The sequence below is a fragment of the Piliocolobus tephrosceles genome, chromosome 9, assembly GCF_002776525.5.
Source record: "Piliocolobus tephrosceles isolate RC106 chromosome 9, ASM277652v3, whole genome shotgun sequence".
Lineage (NCBI taxonomy): Eukaryota > Metazoa > Chordata > Mammalia > Primates > Cercopithecidae > Piliocolobus > Piliocolobus tephrosceles.
The window spans coordinates 119,396,118-119,416,938 of NC_045442.1; the positions used below are offsets into that span (position 1 = coordinate 119,396,118).

At 43.3% G+C, this 20,821-nt stretch overlaps 1 protein-coding gene across 3 annotated transcripts in view; it reads left to right on the forward strand.

Moving 5' to 3' along the window:
- Nucleotides 1–20,821, forward strand: part of UPF2 (UPF2 regulator of nonsense mediated mRNA decay) — a 134,810-nt gene that overhangs the window by 327 nt on the left and 113,662 nt on the right. For 2 of the 3 annotated variants that reach the window (XM_023223128.3, XM_023223127.3), the window contains exons 2-3: nt 8,391–8,773; nt 14,977–15,756. In XM_023223128.3, coding sequence (XP_023078896.1) covers nt 8,409–8,773; nt 14,977–15,756 — 1,145 coding nt within the window. In that variant the 5' untranslated portion in view covers nt 8,391–8,408. Of the gene's footprint in view, nt 1–23; nt 159–8,390; nt 8,774–14,976; nt 15,757–20,821 lie in introns of those variants that run through there. The other variant, XM_023223126.2, reaches the window with a different exon arrangement.

Here is a 20,821-nt window from a genome sequence, read left to right on the forward strand (position 1 = left end):
TGAGTGGCGGGCGGGAGGGCCGGCGGGCGGAGGGAGGAGGGGGAGCTAAGGGAAGGCGGGCCCTCAGCTGCGAGATAGATGGGGGGAGGGGAGGGGAGAGCCCGAGCGCTGGAGTTGGTGCTGGGAAACCCGGGGCTAATGTTGACAACAGGCTCGAGGTGAGTCCCGGGGATCCTCCTTCCCCTCCGCTCCAACGATCGGGAAGAAACGGGGCTGGGGGGGCACTGGCCTAGAGTCCTACTCCCTGGGGGACCCCAGAGGCGACTCCGCACTCCAGCTTTCCGGGGTCGGCGAGCAGTGGAGGGACCGCGGGTCCGGCGTCGTTCTCCTCAGACCCCCTCTCTCCGAGGCTCCCATCAACACGGGAGCCCCCGGGCCGGGCCGGGCATGGGGGGCGGTGGAGGAGGTGCCTGCCCCACATGCCTGGGCCGGGCCTCGGGGCTGGAGGCGGGGAGCCCGCGGTGGAGGGGCGAAGGTGTTCGGGGGCGTGGAGGAGAGCGAGGGGAGGTCGGGGGAAGCTCCTCTCGAGCCGGGAGGGAAGCGAGGGCGAGGAAGTGGGGAGGGCGCGTGTGTGGGAGGCTGCGGAGTGGGGAGACCGGCCGGGGAGGCTTCTGTGGCGAGGGAGTGTGGGGCGAGAAGTTGGGGCTGGGGCAGCGATGGTCCGCGAAGGTGACCGTGGATACCTGTGGGAAGGGGAGTTGTGGCGGGGAAGTGGTGTGGTGGGTGTAGACGTTGCCACACCACCAGAGCAGGGGTTTGTAGGAGAGGTGTGTGTAGGTGGAGGGGCTTGGGGTGTATCTGGGGATGGTGGGCATGGGCTGTTTGGTTGACTTCCTTTTAATCACATAGGCTGGTTGATTCTTCACTTTGCCTTCACCCCTTCAAGGCTCCAGGCACTCTCTTCTTGCTAGGACTTTTGGACTGTGACCACAGGATATTTGGTCCCCAGGTTGGCAGAGCAGAGCCAGCTGGGTCCACTCTGGGGTGATCGGACCTTCAGTTCTCTTGCTCTTCTTGGAGGACTTACACGACACGAAGTGATGCATCAGATCAAAGTGAAACGCTCGCTGACGCTTTATCTCATTTCCATAGTTCTTAGGTGTTCCTTAACATCGTCAGTCTCCTCATTTGTGAGCTGGGACAATTTCTAACAATTCTTAACACGTCCTTTATACTAAGGATGTTCTTTAAAAAATAAAGTCAGAAACAGAGAGAGTGTTGCTGTGCTGTTCTGTCCTTACAACATTTTGACTAAGAATTGAAAGGTGAAACAGCGTTCTCTCACTCTGGAGTATTTTCGGAGCACTCTGATTGGGATTTCATACATAACCCATATGGTACTTTGCAAGGGAATGTCTTTAAAAAGGAAACACCCCCTTTTGTGCCCTCTTCCCCCCATTACACTCCACTGGTACTTTTACTAGTAAATTAGTTTTACTTTCTTTTGGGCGTTCAGAATATATTTAGAATACCAAATAAAATATACAGTTCAAGTGACAGGACACTATTTTGGGAGCTAGGAAGGTGGTTTTAAAGCATGGTTTCCTTTTAAGGGTAGTCTGAATATAAATTGTATTCAGCAAACTAATTTGTAACAGCTAATCGGATTCCAGTGAAAAGATCACGACTTTTTCTCGTTACTATCTTGAGAAAAGACCTTTTTAAAATTGTAGTTTGGACTAGAAAAACTTTTGGAAACACTTTAGATGAAAAGTTTGGCTGTTAAAGCTTGAAGTTATTGAAATAAGAATTTTAGCATTTTATTAAATATCAGTTAGTGGTCAGTTTTTTTTTTTTTTTTTTTTTTTTTTTGAGGCAGAGTCTCACTCTGTCGACCGGGATGGAGTACTGTGGCCGGATCTCAGCTCACTGCAAGCTCCGCCTCCCGGGTTCACGCCATTCTCCTGCCTCAGCCTCCCGAGTAGCTGGGACTACAGGCGCCCGCCACCTCGCCCGGCTAGTTTTTGTATTTTTTTTTAGTAGAGACGGGGTTTCACCGTGTTAGCCAGGATGGTCTGGATCTCCTGACCTCGTGATCCGCCCGTCTCGGCCTCCCAAAGTGCTGGGATTACAGGCTTGAGCCACCGCGCCCGGCCTAGTGGTCAGTTTTTTAAGTCGACATAAAACAAACGTGTTTTGAGGTGAATCATGGTGTTTGTATATTTTATTCGTTTTAGTGTAGGTAGTGAAAAAGAGCACTGGGTAGTGAGTGTTGATCCAGCCTTGGAAACTAGCTGTGTAGTCTTGGGTAGGTGACTCTGCTGCTGTCTTTGGAATGTAAAAATTGAGGATAGAAGTAGATAAAATCTAATAGTCTTTATCTGACTTTACAAATCTTTCATTGTATGCTGAACTTCTCAGTGTTATTTGTGAGAGAACATTTATCAATGCCTCCCTCATGCTAGTTACTATGCGAGAATTTTAAGAACTTTACAAGATAGATAGCAGTATATCCTTCTTATTGATAAATAAGTGGACTCAGAGAAGTTGTTGCCTGATTTCTGTAGCTGTCAGCTTGCAGAGTTGAGATGCAGATTTAAAATCTATCGACTTCCAAGCCCATGTGTGTTGTTTTCACAAGTTGCATTGCTGCCTCTTCATGAACTTTTAGATTTTTGTCTTATTTTTTTGTTTACGGAAATTTAGTTCCAAGTATACTTTGGGTGTATGCTTGTAATGTAAGGTTGAAGTGATTGAAAGAAGATACCAGTATCAGGACTTAAGGGTTTTATGGAGAATCTGTTTTATTATGCTCTAGGGTAGAGTCTATTCCTATTTTTTTTTTTTTTTTTCTTGAGACGGAGTCTCGCTCTTTTGCCAGGCTGGAGTGCAGTGGCGCCATCTCGGCTCACTGCAACCTCCACCTCCTGGGTTCACACCATTCTCCTGCCTCAGCCTCCCGAGTAGCTGGAACTACAGGCGTGTGCCACCACACCCAGTTAATTTTGGTATTTTTAGTAGAGACAGGCTTTCACCATGTTGTTGGCCAGGATGGTCTCGATCGCTTGACCTCGTGATCTGCCTGCCTCAGCCTCCCAAAGTGCTGGGATTACAGGCATGAGCCACTATGCCTGGCCCCGAGTCTAATTCTTGAACACCTACTGTAGCTTTATTTTATGTAGTAAGTACTTAAAATTTAATTAACAAATGAATCTTATTAAAGAGTCATAAAAGTTTGGGACTTTGTTGAACTAATAAATGATGATCTTTGTGAATTTGTCAAATACTACATGAATTTCTTAATCTTTTCTTTGAAGAATTTAAGATTTTATTTTATCTTTAGAAATGAGACATGAGACCAGCAATGGTGACTCATGCTTATAATCCCAGAACTTTGGGACACCAAGGCGGGTGGATCACCTGAGGTCAGGAGTTTGAGACCAGCCTGACCAACATGGAGAAACCCCTTCTCTACTAAAAATACAAAATTAGCCGGGCATGGTGATGCGCGCCTGTAATCCCAGCTACTCGGGAGGCTGAGGCAGGAGAATGGCTTGAACCTGGGTTGCAGAGGTTGCGGTGAGCCAAGATCGCACCACTGCACTCTAGCCTGGCAACAGAGTCAGACTCCATCTCAAAAAAAAAAAAAAAAAAAAGAGAGAGAGACATGAATTGTAACTTCTGATGCCATTCTTTGTAGTTTCCTATGGTCCTGAAATGTTACTTGTTGATGTATCACATCAGAAAATGTGAAATCTATATATACACTTTTTTTCACTTAATGATTAATATCCCTCAATAAGATCATGTTATTACTGTAGATATTAAGTTGTCCCCATATGTTTCAGCCAGAGTCTGCTAAAAGTTAAAAACATTGTGTAAGAACTGCTTAACCACTGTGAAGGATTCTTTCTACTCTTTTTTTTTTTTTTTTTTTTTGAGGCGGAGTCTTGCTCTGTCGCCCGGACTGGAGTGCAGTGGCCGGATCTCAGCTCACTGCAAGCTCCGCCTCCCGGGTTCACACCATTCTCCTGCCTCAGCCTCCCGAGTAGCTGAGACTACAGGCGGCCGCCACCTCGCCCGGCTAGTTTTTGTATTTTTAGTAGAGACGGGGTTTCACCGTGTTAGCCAGGATGGTCTCGATCTCCTGACCTCGTGATCCGCCCGTCTCGGCCTCCCAAAGTGCTGGGATTACAGGTTTGAGCCACCGTGCCCGGCTCTTTCTACTCTTGAGATTCATAATTCTATGGTTTGCTATAGTCAGTATTTACAAACAAGTCTTCCATCTTGCAATTTGGTAGTCTTAGGATTCTTTGGTTCAGAGAATGGGTTCAGATTCCCATTCTGTCCCCAGCTGTGCAGGCCTTGGTCAAATTACTTGGTCAAGTCTCAGTTTACTCATTTATAAAATAGCGAAAATAATACCTACCTCTTAAAGATTTTAGTATTAAATGAGATAATGTATATAAAATGTTTAGTATGGTATCATGAGTAGTAAGTATTAGTATTATAGTCTCTTTGAAAGTTTGCTTGGTTTAAGGGCATGATATTTTCACATTAAAGTTGGATATTTAATTGAAAATGTAGAAGAATCAATAACTACACTTATAGATAATATAAATGCTGGCCGAGTGTAGTGCCTCATATCTGTAATCCTAGCACTTTGGAAGGCAGAGGTGGGAGAATCCCTTGAGCCCAGAAGTGTGAGACCAGCCAGGGCAACATACTGAGACCTTGTCTCTATTTTATTAAAACAGTTTTTTTAAAATTAAAAAATAGATAATATAAATGCTAATGTTGTCTTGGCGTAGAAAGAATGCTTTTTCATTTTTTTGTTGTTGTTGTTGCTTTTTTTTTGTTTTGAGACAGAGTCTCTGTCTGTTGCCCAGGCTGAAATGCAGTGGCACTATCTTGGCTCACTGCAGCCTCCGCCTCCCGGGTTCAAGTGATTCTCTTGCTTCAGCTTTCCGAGTAGCTGGGGTTACAGGCGCCCTCCAGCATGCCTGGTTAATTTTTGTATATTTAGTAGAGACGGACTTCACCATGTTGGCCAGGCTGGTCTTGAACTCCTGACCTCAAGTGATCCTCCTGCCTTGGCCTCCCAAAGTGCTCAGATTACAAGAATGAGCCACGGTGCCCAGCCTGCTTTTTCATATATTAAAGGTAATTTGTGTGTGTGTGTGTGTGTGTGTGTGTGTGAGATAGAGTCTCACTCTGTTGCCCATGCTGGAGTGCAGTGGCACGATCTCAGCTCACTGCAACCTCTGCTTTCTGGGTTCAAGCAGTTCTCCCTCAGTCTCCCCAGTAGCTGGGATTACAGGTGTCTGCTACCACGTCCAGCTAATTTTTGTATTTTCAATAGAGATGGGGTTTCGCCATGTTGGCCAGGCTGGTCTCGAACTCCTGACTTCAGGTGATCTGGCCACCTTGGCATCCCAAATTGCTGGGATTACAGGCATGAACCACTGTGCCCAGCACCTAATGATGATTTTAAAAACAGGACCAACAGCTTTTTTATTGTTCTGAGTTTTACCAGTGGGGTTAGCTAAAGCTTTTACGTGTCACTATCAAAATAAATGCATAGAACAAGGGAGTGGAGAGCAATGAGGGAGTAAAAGAAAAAATAGAAGGAAAAGGTAGCTATGAGAAGGTATAGGCTGTGGCATGTACCTGCAAAAATTAAGGCGTTTCCATTGGCCTAGGTTGCTTTCTGTGGTATTAACGTTTTACTAGAGTACTGAAGTAAAGTATTTTTGTATTTAAAAAATGTCAATATTGCAGATGCTTTTTTTGGTAACCTAGTTTTGAGTGCTGTAATTTAAAACCTATACTTGAAAATATTTAAGGATACTACTGCTTTAAAAAAAAAAAAAAAAAAACTAAGGGGTGGCTGGGCGCTGAGGCTCATGCTTGTAATCCCAGCACTTTGGGAGGCCAAGGCAGATGGATCAAGAATTCAAGCAGCCTGGCCAATATAGTGAAACCTGTCTTTACTAAAAATACAAAAATTAGCTGAGTGTGGTGGCACACGTTTATAATCTCAGCTACTTGGGAGGCTGAGGTGGGAGCATCGCTTAAACCCGGGAGGTGGAGGTTGCAGTGAGCTGAGATCGTGCCACTGCACTCCAGCCTAGGCAACAGAGTGAGACTCAAAAAAGAAAAAAGAAAAAACAAACACTGAAGCTCAAAAATACAATGGCTCATGCCTGTAATCCCAGCATTTTGGGAGGTGCAGGTGGATGGATCACTTAAACTCAAGAGTTCGAGACCAGCCTGGTCAACATGGGGAAATCCCATCTCTACTAAAACTACAATTATCTGAATGTGGTGTTGAGCACCTGCTGGCCCAGCTACTGGGGGGCTGAGGCAGGTGGGTCACTTGAGCCCAGGAGGTCAAGACTTTAGTGAGCTGTGATCGTGCCGCCGCACTCCAGCTTGGGTGACAAAGTGAGACCCTGTCTCAAAAAGAAAACAAAAAACTAATAAATTTAGGTAATTTTCTACTTCTAAAATAGAATTTTGATTTTCTTTTTTTCTTGAGACGGAGTTTTGCTCTTGTTGCCCAGGCTGAAGTGCAATGGCGGGATCTGGTCTCACTACAACCTCCGCCTCCCAGGTTCAAGCGATTCTCCTGCCTCAGCCTCCCGAGTAGCTGGGATTACAGGCATGCGCCACCATACCTGTCTAATTTTGTATTTTTAGTAGAGACGTGGTTTCTCCATGTTAGTCAGGCTGGTCTCGAACTCTAGACCTCAGGTGATCTGCCCACCTCGGTCTCCCAAAGTGCTGAGATTATAGGCATGAACCACTGTGCCCGACCGCATTTTGATTTTCTTATATACAACTCTTAGATAATTTAGGAGTTAAAATGTGAAACACTGTGCCTAAAAGAAATTAGACAACTAGTTCTGAGTAGAGAAATACATTTTTAGGGCCGGGCGCGGTGGCTCAAGCCTGTAATCCCAGCACTTTGGGAGGCCGAGACGGGCGGATCACGAGGTCAGGAGATCGAGACCATCCTGGCTAACACGGTGAAACCCCGTCTCTACTAAAAATACAAAAAAAAAAACTAGCCGGGCGAGGTGGTGGGCGCCTGTAGTCCCAGCTACTCGGGAGGCTGAGGCAGGAGAATGGCGTAAACCCGGGAGGCGGAGCTTGCAGTGAGCTGAGATCCGGCCACTGCACTCCAGCCCGGGCGACAGAGCGAGACTCCGCCCCCAAAAAAAAAAAAAAAAAAAAAAAAAGAGAAATACATTTTTAGAAAAGAAAAATTCAGAATTTTCCTGAAAAGTACAATTTTTTGTTCCACAGTTACTTTCAGTTAACTGTAAGCCTGTGCTATAGGCCAATGCTATCCAATAGAGCTTTCTGTGGAAATGTTCTGTATCTGTCCTGCTATGTATGGAAGCCATTAGCTACATGTGGAGTTGAGCACTTGAAATACAGATACTGACTGAAGAACTGAATTTCACGTTTTATTTAATTTTGATTAATTTACATTTAAGTAACCACATATGACTAGTGCAGCAGTTTTGGGGTGATAATTTTGTCTCCAAAGGATATTTAGCAATGTCTGGAGTTATATTTGGTTGTCAAAATGAGGGAGGAGCTACTTGTATGCACTACATAGCAGGCAGGGACACCGCTAAACCTCCTACGGAGCACATGGTGGCCCCTTCCCTCTGAAACCAAAGAAGTATTTTGCCCAAACTGTCAGTGGTGCTAAACTTTAGAAACCCTGGGCTAATAACTACTCTGTATTGGCAGATATAGCACGGAACATACGGATTTTATGTTCATGTTTATTTATAAATTAACTTTGACTAATATAGATGAAGAAGTTAAAAGTCTAGTTTAATTTGAGATAGTTAACAGTTTTTGTATCTGAAAGGTTGGTGATAAGGTTAGAGCAATGAAGTGAGATTTGTGAGTCCGCTGTTCTGTTTTGTCTGTTGACATATAGGAGGCAAGGGCTTGTTTTTGTTTCCTTTCTCAGCTGAAATACTGAGATTGAATATTATATGAAATAGTGAACCACCGTCTTTCATGGTTGTCAAATGCTAGGGTTAAAGCTGACTCAAAATGTTCACAGATATATTCTCAAGTATTTACAATGCAATGACATATTGTTTTGGAGTTGATAGTGGCTGAATCTGAGTGATGGGTACGTGGAGGTTCCTTATGTTATGCTCGCTACTTTTGTTTGGGCTTGGATTTTTCCTTATAAAAAGTAAAAAACAAGTACTTAGACATGGGCATAACTAATAATGATAGGATGAGGAATGTGACCAATAACTTATTTTGTTACAGAAATAGTATTCATTTTACATGCCTGCATTTACTCTTTTACAATTGCCAAGTTGTATTAATATGTTCTGTTTAAAAAATAGTGTCATATCATTTAAAAAAGTCACTGCATCTATGGTACTGACATCGTTTCCCTCTTACAGATTGTCCTGGGTCACATAATGCCAGCTGAGCGTAAAAAGCCAGCAAGTATGGAAGAAAAAGACTCTTTACCAAATAACAAGGAAAAAGACTGCAGTGAAAGGCGGCCAGTGAGCAGCAAGGAGAGGCCAAAAGACGATACCAAGCTCACTGCCAAGAAGGAGGTCAGCAAGGCCCCTGAAGACAAGAAGAAGAGACTGGAAGATGATAAGAGAAAAAAGGAAGACAAGGAACGCAAGAAAAAAGACGAAGAAAAGGTGAAGGCAGAGGAAGAATCAAAGAAAAAAGAAGAGGAAGAAAAAAAGAAACATCAAGAGGAAGAGAGAAAGAAGCAAGAAGAGCAGGCCAAACGTCAGCAAGAAGAAGAAGCAGCTGCTCAGATGAAGTAAGGCAGTTGATTGTATTTATTGATGTGAGGGAATGGGAAGATTGGAATATTTTGGGAAAAAAACATTATTTGAAATATAGCGTCCTGGGTGCAGCTCTTTAAGAATTGGGAGTATCTTAATTTACTTGTTCTGTTAGTTTCACTGACTAGAGGTATGCTTAAGGTGCATTAATTATTCAAATTAAATAATAGTAACAATCTTTAATGAGTACTATTGAAGGTCTTGGGTAATCTGTGTTTTATTTTAAATTTTATTTATTATTTATTTATTTATTTATTTATTTATTTATTTATTTATTTATTTATTTATTTTGAGGTGGAATTTTGCATAGTCGCCCAGACTGGAGTGCAATGGCGTGATCTCGGCTCACTGCAATCTCTGCCTCCTGGGTTCAAGTGATTTTCCTGCCTCAGCCTCCCGAGTAGCTGAGATTACAGGCACCTGCCATCATGCCCGGCTAATTTTTGTATTTTTGTAGCGATGGGGTTTCACCATGTTGGCCAGGCTGGTCTTGAACTCCTGACTGCAGGTGTTCCACCCGTCTCAGCCTCCCAAAGTGCTAGGATTACAGATGTGAGCCACCACGCCCAGCTGTTTATTTTTTAAAGACTTTTTTTCATACAAAATTAGGCATGGTGGCGTGCGCTTGTAGTCCAGTTACTCGGGAGGCTGAGGCAGGAGAATCACCTGAACCTAGGAGGTGGAGGGTGCAGTGAGCCAAGTTTGTGCCACTGCATTCCTGCTGGGGTGACAGAGCGAGACTGCATCTCAAAAAATAATAATAAAATAAATGAAACAAAAACTTTTTTTCGTGGTATGATAATACTCCATTTTTTAAAAAAATTGAAAACCTTCAGTTGGCTGCTGTTTCTTGAGTTCTTATGTATCCGGCCTTGTACAGAATATATTAGCATCTATCCTTAGGACAATCCCAGTGAAGTAAGTTTTATGATCCTCATTTTACAGATTAATAAAATGAAGTTTAAGGAGGGTAAGTTGCTTAAGGTCACAGCAAACAGTAGAGCTGTTGGGATTTAAAGCTAGGTTGGCCTGACTTTAAAACTTTTGACTATTCATTAAGCACAATTCCACAATGCCTTCCATTCTTATCTTTATTTAAATCTATTTTTAACCTTGTAAATCTGTGCAAGTAAATAATAAACTAGTGAAAAATGTAGTTCTTAGAGGAAAAACACCAGAGATGCATCAGCAGTAACTTTGTTGAATAGCATAAGCTCTTCTCTAAATATAAAACTTATTAGGCCAGGCATGGTGGTTCACGCCTGTAAACCCAGCACTTTGGGAGGCTGAGGCAGGAGGATTGGTTGAGCCCAGGAGTTCAAGACCAGCCTGGGCAATATAGTGAGACCCTGTCTATATGAAGAAAAATAAGGGAAAGAATAATATATAACTTATTTATTTTTTAATTAAAAAATTTTTTTTTAAATTTAAGAGGGCAACTTACTTTTTTTTTTTTTTTTTTGAGACGGAGTCTTGCTCTGTCGCCTGGGCTGGAGTGCAGTGACCAGATCTCAGCTCACTGCTAGCTCCGCCTCCCGGGTTCACCCATTTTCCTGCCTCAGCCTCCGGAGTAGCTGGGACTACAGGCGCCCGCCACCTCGCCCGGCTAGTTTTTTGTATTTTTAGTAGAGACAGGGTTTCACCGGGTTAGCCAGGATGGTCTCGATCTCCTGACCTCGTGATCCGCCCGTCTCGGCCTCCCAAAGTGCTGGGATTACAGGCTTGAGCCACCGCGCCCGGCCGCAACTTACCTTTTTTAAGCTTTGTTTTATGGATCTCTAAAATGAGGCTCGTAGAATTTAACTTCATTGGTACTGTCTTAAGGGTATTTGCTAATGTATTTTTACAGTGCCTGATAACATAATAAGAGCTCAACAAACTCCAGCCAGGCTGGAGTGTAGTGGTGTGACGGCAGCTCACTGCAGCCTTGACCTCCCAAGCTTAAGCCATTCTCCCACCACATCCTCCTTGATAGTGGGGACTACAGGTGCATGCTACCACACCTGGGTATTTTTGTACTTTTTGTAGATAGAGTTTCACCGTGTTGCCCAGGCTGGTCTCGAACTCTTGGACTCAAGAAGTCCTCCTGCCTCAGCCTCCCAAAGTTTTGGGATTATAGGCATGAGCCACCATGTCTGGCCTAAAAAAATTGTTTTTTGGAAATGATGTCTTACTATTTTGTCTAAGTCTGTAATTGCTGAGCTCAAGCGATCCTCCCACTACAGCCTCCCTTGTAGCCGGAACTACAGATGTACACCACTGTGCATGGCCAAATATATAATTTAAAAAGCTTTTTGCAAGCACAATTTTGTAGACGTCTAGAACAGCCACCTTTCTTCTCAGAGTTGTTCTTTAGAACTTCTGCTTTCTTCCCTTTTTTGTGGGGGTAATGGGGGCATTGCTGTGTTGTTACCCAGGCTGGAGTGCAGTGACTGTTCTCAGGTTCCATCATAATGTACTGCAGACTCCAACTCCTGGGCTCAAGTGATTCCTCCTGCCTCAGCCTCCTGAGTCTCTGTCATTACAGGCTCGTGCCACCAGCCCTGGCCAGGACCTCTACTTTTAATAAGGAACAGAAGCCTTAGTGCCTAGTTTTGGAATATTCAGAACCATGATTCTTGAGAGATTCTTTTTTTTTTTGAGACAGGATTGACAGGATTTGCTCTGTCGCCCAGGCTGGAATGCAGTGGCCTGGTCTCAGCTCACTGCAATCTCTGCCTCCTGGGCTCAAGCGATCCCCCCACCTCAGCCTCCTGGGTAGCTGGGACTAGAGATGCATACCACTACGCTTGGTTAATTTTTGTATTTTTTGTAGAGACGGAGTTTTGCTGTGTTGCCCAGACTGGTCTTGAACTCCTGAGCTCCTGGGGAAATTTCAGATATATGCAAAAATATGATAGTATAGTGAACTAATCCCCCATCTGCCTAGCACCAATAATTACCCACTTTCTCCCCCTGGAATATTTTAAAGCATCATAGCATTTACCCATAAAAACTTCATTATGTATCTTAAAGTGTTTTCAGTGCAGCTGAAAATTGAGTTATGTAATGTATATCCATACTTTCTTTTCTTTCTTTCTTTCCTTTTTTTTTTTTTTTTAAGAGAGTTTCGCTCTTGTTGCCCAGGCTGGAATGCAATGGCACCATCTCGGCTCACCACAACCTCTGCCTCCTGGGTTGAAGCCATTCTCCTGCCTCAGCCTCCCGAGTAGCTGTGATTACAGGCATGCGCCACCACGCCCAGCTAGTTTTTTTTTTTTTTTTTGAGACGGAGTCTTGCTCTGTCGCCCAGGCTGGAGTGCAGTGGCCAGATCTCAGCTCACTGCAAGCTCCGCCTCCCGGGTTTACGCCATTCTCCTGCCTCAGCCTCTGGAGTAGCTGGGACTACAGGCGCCGCCACCTCGCCCGGCTAGTTTTTTTGTATTTTTAGTAGAGATGGGGTTTCACCGTGTTAGCCAGGATGGTCTCGATCTCCTGATCTCGTGATCCGCCTGTCTCGGCCTCCCAAAGTGCTGGGATTACAGGCTTGAGCCACCGCGCCTGGCCTAATTTTTATATTTTTAGTAGAGACGGGGTTTCTCCGTGTTGGTCGTGCTGATCTCAAACTCCTGACCTCAGGTGATCCACCCGTCGTGGCTTCCCAAAGTGCTGGGATTACAGGCGTGAGCCACCGCACCCGGCCTTGTACATACTTTCTTAAAATGTACTTTCACTGCTCATTTTGTATTTGTGTGTTGCTGGGAGACTTCAAAGAGATACTCAGCTGTCCATGTTATCAGTGATAGAGGCCACCTTTCTGTTAATATATTGTAGTTTTTAGTGGAAAAATCAAATAATTATCTTGTAACTCAAGGGTGATTATCTCAGAAAGATGAAAATCTACTTTTTTAGAGATTTATAGATATGTGTATAATTTTTTGAGACAGGGCGTCACTCTGTCACCCAGGCTGGAGAGCTATGGTGTGATCATGTGTCACTGCAGCTTCAACCTCCCGGGCTCAAGCGATCCTCCCGTCTCAGCCTCCCAAGTAACTGGGACTACAGGCATGTGCCACCACGTCCAGCTAATTTTAAAAATTTTTTATAGAGATTGGGTCTCACTCTGTTGCCCAGTCTGGTCTTAACTCCTGGGCTCCTCCCACCTCAGCTTCCCAAAGTAGAGATTTAAATTATATATTTTGTTATCTCAAAAACTTCAATAAACTTCAAAATCACATTGTTTGTCACCCCTCACTCCTGCCTATTTTATTACTTCTGCAATTTAAATTGTTCTCTCTTTTTAGAGGAAAAATGGGTATATTTGTTTTTAGTTATTTTTTTCGGTATAAACTGAGTCTACTAGCTTTTTATTAAAAGTTTCTTATTTGGGCCGGGCGCGGTGGCTCAAGCCTGTAATCCCAGCACTTTGGGAGGCCGAGATGGGCGGATCACGAGGTCAGGATATCGAGACCATCCTGGCTAACCCGGTGAAACCCCATCTCTACTAAAAAAAATACAAAAAACTAGCCGGGCGAGGTGGTGGGCGCCTATAATCCCAGCTACTCGGGAGGCTGAGGCAGGAGAATGGCATAAACCTGGGACACGGAGCTTGCAGTGAGCTGAGATCCGGCCATTACACTCCAGCCTGAGCGACAGAGCGAGACTCCGTCTCAAGAAACTTTTTTTTTTTTTTTATTTTTTTTATTTGATAGTTGTCTTCTGGTTCCTTTCCAAATTTTCTAAATCGCTTGAATTTTTAAGAGTCCAAACCTGGCAAGGTACTTTGTTAAAGGTTTGGTTAATGTGCTGAGTATGGAAAAACAATATCTAACATTTCAAAACTTTTTTTTTTTTTTTTTTTTTTTTTGAGATAGAGTCTCGCTTTGTTGCACAGGCTGGAGTGCAGTGGCATGATTTTGGCTCATAGCAACCTCTGCCTCCTGAGTTCAAGTGATTCTTCTGCCTCAGCCTCCCGAGTAGCTGGGACTGCAGGCGCGTGCCACCATGCCCTGCCAATTTTTTGTTGTTTTTAGTAGAGATGGGGTTTCACCATGTTAGCCAGGATGTGTCGATCTACTGACCTTGTGATCTGCCTGCCTCGGCCTCCCAGAGTGCTGGGATTACAGGCGTGAAACCACCGCCCGGCCTCAAAACATTCTTAATGCGTCCTTTTATAGTACTAATTCTTTTTTTTTTTTTTTTTTTGAGACAGAGTCTCGCTCTGTTGCCCAGGTTGGAGTGCAGTTGCGCAATCTTGGCTTACTGCAGCATCAGCTTCCGACTCCTAGGTTCAAGCAATTCTCCTGCCTCAGCCTCCCAAGTAGCTGGGATTACAGGCGCCTGCCACCATGCCCAGCTGATTTTTGTATTTTTAGTAGAGACGGGGTTTCACCATGTTGGCCAAACTGTTCTCAAACTCCTGACCTCAGGTGATACACCTGCCTCCCAAAGTGCTGCCTCCCAAAGTCACCATACCTGGCCTTGTAGTGCTAGTTCTTTATTCTTTGTGGATATTTTTTTTTCTCTTTGCCCGTTGCTTTTATTTGTTTCACATTTTATATCCTTCCCAAACATACTGTAGTTTTCATAGTAGCATTATATGTCTTACCTAGTTAACTTGCCGGTTGGCAGAATGATTTTTCATTTTAATCTAGTCAGTATCCTCCGCTCTATGACATTTGTTATCAACCTATAGTACTGGGCTTCTCATTAAGATAATACTTGTTAGCGTAAGTCATTAGTAAAATGTCTTTATTTATTTATTTATTTATTTTGAGACGAAGTCTTGCTCTGTCGCCCAGGCTAGAGTGCAGTGGCACGTTCTTGGCTCACTGCATCCTCTGCCTCCTGGGTTTAAGTGTTGTGTCTCAGCCTCCTGAGTAGCTGGGACTACAGGTGAGCACCATCACGCCCAGCTAATTTTTGTATTTTTAGTAGAGATGGGGTTTCGCCATATTGGTCAGGCTGGCCTTGTACTCCTGACATCAGTTAATCTGTTTGCTTTGGTCTCCCAAAGTGCTGGGATTACAGGCATGAGCCACCACGCCCGGCCAGTAAAATGTCTTTAAAAGTAGTGAAAGGCCTTTTGAATCTTGTAAATTGTTAGATAATTTTTTTCACTGGCTTTTTACTCTTAGGGGATTTGTGTATAATGCTTCAAAATATAGAGTATTTTATGTATTTATTTGTTTTTATATAGAGAAAAAGAAGAATCTGTTCAGCTTCATCAGGAAGCTTGGGAACGACATCATTTAAGAAAGGAACTTCGTACCAAAAACCAAAATGCTCCGGACAACCGACCAGAGGAAAACTTCTTTAGCCGCCTTGACTCAAGTTTGAAGAAAAATACTGCTTTTGTCAAGAAACTAAAAACTATTACAGAACAGCAGAGAGACTCCTTGTCCCATGATTTTAATGGCCTAAACTTAAGCAAATACATTGCAGAAGCTGTAGCTTCTATTGTGGAAGCAAAACTGAAAATCTCTGATGTGAACTGTGCTGTGCACCTCTGCTCTCTCTTTCACCAGCGTTATGCTGACTTTGCCCCATCACTTCTTCAGGTCTGGAAAAAACATTTTGAAGCAAGGAAAGAGGAGAAAACACCTAACATTACCAAGTTAAGAACTGATTTGCGTTTTATTGCAGAATTGACAATAGTTGGGATTTTCACTGACAAGGAAGGTCTTTCGTTAATCTATGAACAGCTAAAAAATATTATTAATGCTGATCGGGAGTCCCACACTCATGTCTCTGTAGTGATTAGTTTCTGTCGACATTGTGGAGATGATATTGCTGGACTTGTACCAAGGAAAGTAAAGAGTGCTGCAGAGAAGTTTAATTTGAGTTTTCCTCCTAGTGAGATAATTAGTCCAGAGAAACAACAGCCTTTCCAGAATCTTTTAAAAGAGTACTTTACGTCTTTGACCAAACACCTGAAAAGGGACCACAGGGAGCTCCAGAATACTGAGAGACAAAACAGGTGATTTTCAAATGTTTCTCAGAGTTGAGAATTTATTTTTGGAGCTCATACTTAAAAATGTTTAAAGTCTTCATGCCACTGAAAGAACTTATGGAAAAGGGCTCCTTACAGGTGATTTCTTAACATTCCAGGAAAATTTCAAAGTAGAACAGTCTGAGTACTCATGTTTTAATGTGAGTCTACAATAGATTTTGTTTCTGATTTAAAAAAAAATCTGCCAAGTAGATGGTGATTTTCACCTTGTGAATGTGTATTCTTCCTGTGATTTTAAACACTACTTAATAATTGAATGGTAAATTTTCCTTTTCTGTCACTTAAACTTATCTGCTAATATTTTTCTGTGTGCTTTAGTGTTCTCTCTAAACAGGTTTGCTTTCTTTGTTTTGTATTTTAAGTTATTTATGTCACTGTTGCTCTTCTTAAGAAAATGAGTCATTAATTACCAGTGGTATTTCAGATTAGAGTTTTGGGAAATAATGCACAAAATAAGCTGTGAAAAAATTTCTTTTTTTTTTTTTGAGACGCAGTCTTGCTCTGTGCCCCGGGCTGGAGTGCAGTGGCACGATCTCAGCTTACTGCAAGCTCCGCCCCGCGGGTTCACGGCCATTCTTCTGCCTCAGCCTCCTGAGTAGCTGGGACTACAGGTGCCCTCCACTACGCCAGGCTAGTTTTTTGTATCTTTTAGTAGAGATGGGGTTTCACGGTGTTAGCCAGGATGGTCTCTATCTCCTGACCTCGTGATCCGCCCGCCTCGGCCTCCCAAAGTGCTGGGATTACAGGCTTGAGCCACTGCGCCCAGCCGAAAAAAAATTTTTTTTTTTTTTTTTTTTTTTTAAGACAGAGTCTGGCTCTGTCACCCAGGCTGGAGTGCAGTGGCGCGATCTCAGCTCACTGCAAGCTCCGCCTCCCGGGTTCCCGCCATTCTCCTGCCTCAGCCTGCCGAGTAGCTGTGAAAAAATTTCTTAAATGCAACTTCAAAACTCATTTGTAGGAGTCTTCTTCCTGGGGGCATTCATTTAAAATTCTAAATGAGGAACGTACTGTGCCTGTGGTAATTGGTGAAAAGACCTGACTTTGGGGCCAATTTTGATTGTTAAAAGGTATTGTAGACTAGTGTGTAGTATTTGTTCTGGAAGAGTAACAAGAAGCTAGAAGTTGATGGAGTTGCTGGGCATTAGGTCAGTTTCTGTGGAGGATGGATTTGGAGGGGGGATGAGGGGATGTAGAAAGAAGGTAATAGCCATAGCACGTGGCTGAGTATTAAACTATTTTAATATTTCTACAACTATATTGCATGGTTGAGAATCTGAAATTACTGTTGATCAGAAATTTGTATAGGAGAATATCCTTTTCTAGTTTCATAAGTCTGTGGTAGGGGAGGAGTGGTTTAAGTAGTTACCGCTAGAAGATGATTGACTTAACCAGAAGATTGAACAGGAATAGTGTATGCCAGTAGTATAGTTAGGGCAGGGTCAAGGTAGAGACTGTGTGGTTAAATCTTTGTGGCTGAAGGTCACTCAGAGGTGAGAATTTAAGATGGCAATGGTGTTATCAATAGTTCTTTTTAGGAAAAAGAAAAAGGCTTATCCTTGTTTTGTGTTTTGATTTGCGAGGACTGGTTTAAACTTTGAAGAGGCAACCTGAGAATGTACTTGTACCATCAGTAATGGACTAAAAAGGATTATGGTGGTGCTTTATTCATACTTCTCGCTTACTTAGGGCTTCTTAATTATGATTTCCACATGCTTTGTCAGTTTCATAGTCCTTTCCTCATACATTCTACCTAATACATCATAAGTGATGATTTGTAAGTATGCTAATAGTATACTAATGATTGATTCGTTCTTGGCTACTTTGAGGGTGTATGTGTGTGTATTTGCTTTTGATTGGACTCAGAATCTTGGAGAGTGGAGAGATTCTATGATGTTTTAATCCAATCCATTCACCTTTCCGAAGTAGGAAAACATTTTATAGATTATCTAACAGATACGATTATTTTTCCTCTGAATACTTCCCAAAGGAGCTCAGTTCTGTCTGTGCCATTGCACTGTTGGTAACACTTATGGGCTAGGAATTCTTTGTTACATCAAGTGGAAATTTAACTTGCCACAAAATGGTTCCCTTTGATTTGGTTCTTTTTTCTGGTATGGATGGAATACAGGTACTTGAAGTAGGAGATCTATGAACTTTTTACCTGTTCACAATTAATGAAACACAGAAAGTGAGGGTGAGCACTTAGAAATTATTATAGGAATTTTCAGGCTGGGCGTGGTGGCTCACACCTGTAATCCCAGCACTTTGGGAGGTCAAGGCAGGTGTGTCACCTGAGGTCAGGAGTTCTAGACCTGCCTGGCCAACATGGTGAAACCCTATCTCTACTAAAAACACAAAAATCAGCTGGACATGATGGCAGGCCCCTGTAATCCCAGCTACTTGTAGGGGGCTGAGGCAGGAGAATCACTTGAACCCGGGAGGCAGAGGTTGCAGTGAGCTGATATTGCACCACTGCACTCCTGCCTGGGGGATAAGAGTGAGACTTCATCCCCACCCCCCCGCCCCCAAAAAGGTTTATAGGAGTTTTCAATGGTCATGGTATTCCTACTATATTTTTACGGAAGTGTCCAATGGTTGGGGATGGAAAGGTGGCCCTTTACCACAGATGGTTTGAGGAACACTGGTAGAGGACATACATGTCCACTTTTATTCCCATGACAGTATCTCAGATATTCACAGACTGCTGTGATGTTTCCCTTTTCTCTTCTCCATGTTAAATACCTCCAGTTCTTTCAGTTTGCTCCGTGATTTCCAGACACTTCACTATTCTTAGGGTACTTGTTTTGGATGCATTCTTTTCTATCTGTGACCTAAAATTGCCTTAGTTTTTATAGCTACCTTGTCATTCTTTTGGTTTTTGTTAAACTTATTTGCACTAAAGCTTTATTTCTTATATGAACTGCTGACAAGCCACTTCTTCACCTTAAACTAGTGAAATACAATTTTTAAAGCCTAAATGTGTACTTGCTTATCTCTATTAAACTTTATTTAGATCCTTTTGGTATATTATTTTAGCTTTATGAAAGCTTTGGATATTGATTACATGTATATTAATAATACACAGTACTGGCTGGGCGCGGTGGCTCACGCCTGTAATGTCAGCACTTTGGGAGGCTGAGGCAGAAGGATCGCTTGAGCCAGGAGTTTGAGACTAGCCTGGGCAACATGGTGAAACCCCATTGCTACAAAAAATAGAAAAATTAGCTGGGTGTGATGGCACAGGCCTGTAGTCTCAGCTACTTGGGGGCTGAGGTGGGAGGATCACTTGAGCCTGGAAAGTTGAGACTGCAGTAAGCCATGATCGCACCACTGCACTCTAGCCTGAGCGACAGAGAGAGACCCTGTCTCAAAATAAAAACTGAATAGTACTTATCTTCTGGTCATATTCAGCTTTGATAAGCAGCTCTTCTATTTTATTATTCAAATCATTGATAAAAATTTGAAAAGGATGTTGTTAAGAATACAGCTTTGTGGCCTTTCCCTAGAAACTTTTATCCATTTGATACAGAACTATTAATCCATAGTTATTAGAGAAGTTTACTTATGTAGTGTAAACTGACTTTAGCATTGTCACAGCCTATTTATTTATTTATTTATTTAGAGATGGAGTCTTGTGCTGTCTCCCAGGCTGGAATGCAGTGTCATGATCTTGGCTCACTGCAACCTTTGCCTCCCGGGTTGAAGCAATTCTCCTACCTCAGCCTCCCAAGTAGCTAGGATTACAGGCCTGCGCCGCTATACCCAGCTAATTTTTGTATTTTTAGTAGAGATGGGGTTTTGCCATGTTGGCCAGACTGGTCTCAAACTCCTGACCTCAGGTGATCCACCTGCCTCTACCTCCCAGAGTGCTGGGATTACAGGCGTCAGCCACCGTGCCCAGCCATCACAGCCTTTTTATCGAGGGAGACTTTGCCCATTTAGATGTAATGATTGGAGGATGTGTGAATCTTAATCACCATGTAGAAAATAGTCGGCATATGGCTTAATAAATCACTCATGCCTTAGGATCGCTTCAACTTGAGCAGCCACTATAGTGAAGATGCAGATACGTGACTGAGTGAAAAAAACATGAGGAATGGATTAATGCACAATCCCTACTTGGCCTAATGAGGGTTTCCTACCTTCTACGAGGGTACATTATGGTGTTCTGCTAAAATGATCATTTTGTGCTTCCCAGTCATTATCCAGTAGCTGTGTGGGGTTTTTTTTTTTTTTTTTTTTTTTGTGGCAGGGTCTCACTCTGTTACCTGGGCTAGAGTGCAGTCATGTGATCATGGCTCAGCGTAGCCTTCCTTGACCTCCTGGGTTTAAGGGATCTTCCTACCTCACACTCTCAAGTAGCTGAGACTACAGGCCCGTGCCACCATGCCAGGTTAATTTTTTAATTTTTTTGTAGAGAGAGAGCTCCCTATGTTGCTCAGGCTGATCTCAAACTTCTGGGGTCAAGTGATCCTCCCGCCTTGGCCTCCCAAAGTGTTGGGATTATAGGTGTGAGCCACTGTGCTCGGTGCTACCCCACCTTTAATTAACAAATAAATAAATAAATTTTTTGAGACGGGGTTTCACTGTGTTGCCCAGGCTGGAATACAGTGGTGTGATCTCAGCTCGCTGCAACCTCCGCCTCCTGGGTTCAAGCAATTCTCCCACCTCAGCCTCTCAAGTAGCTGGGACTACAGGCACATGCCACCACGCCCAGCTAATTTTTGTATTTTTAGTAGAAACGGGGTTTTGCCATGTTGCCCAGGCTGGTCTTGAACTCCTGACCTCAGATGATCCGCCTGCCTTGGCCTCCCAAAGTGTTAGGATTATACGCGTAAGCCACCGTGTCTGCCCCCTACCCCAACCTTTAAAAGAATTTTTGTAAACATAGAGATACGGTCTCACACTGTTGTCCAGGCTGGCCTTGAACTCCTGGGTTCAAGCAATCCTCCTGCCATGGCCTCCCAAACTTGTGGGTTTACAAGTGTGAGCCACTACACCTGTCACCCAGTAGGTATTTTTTTTTTTTTTT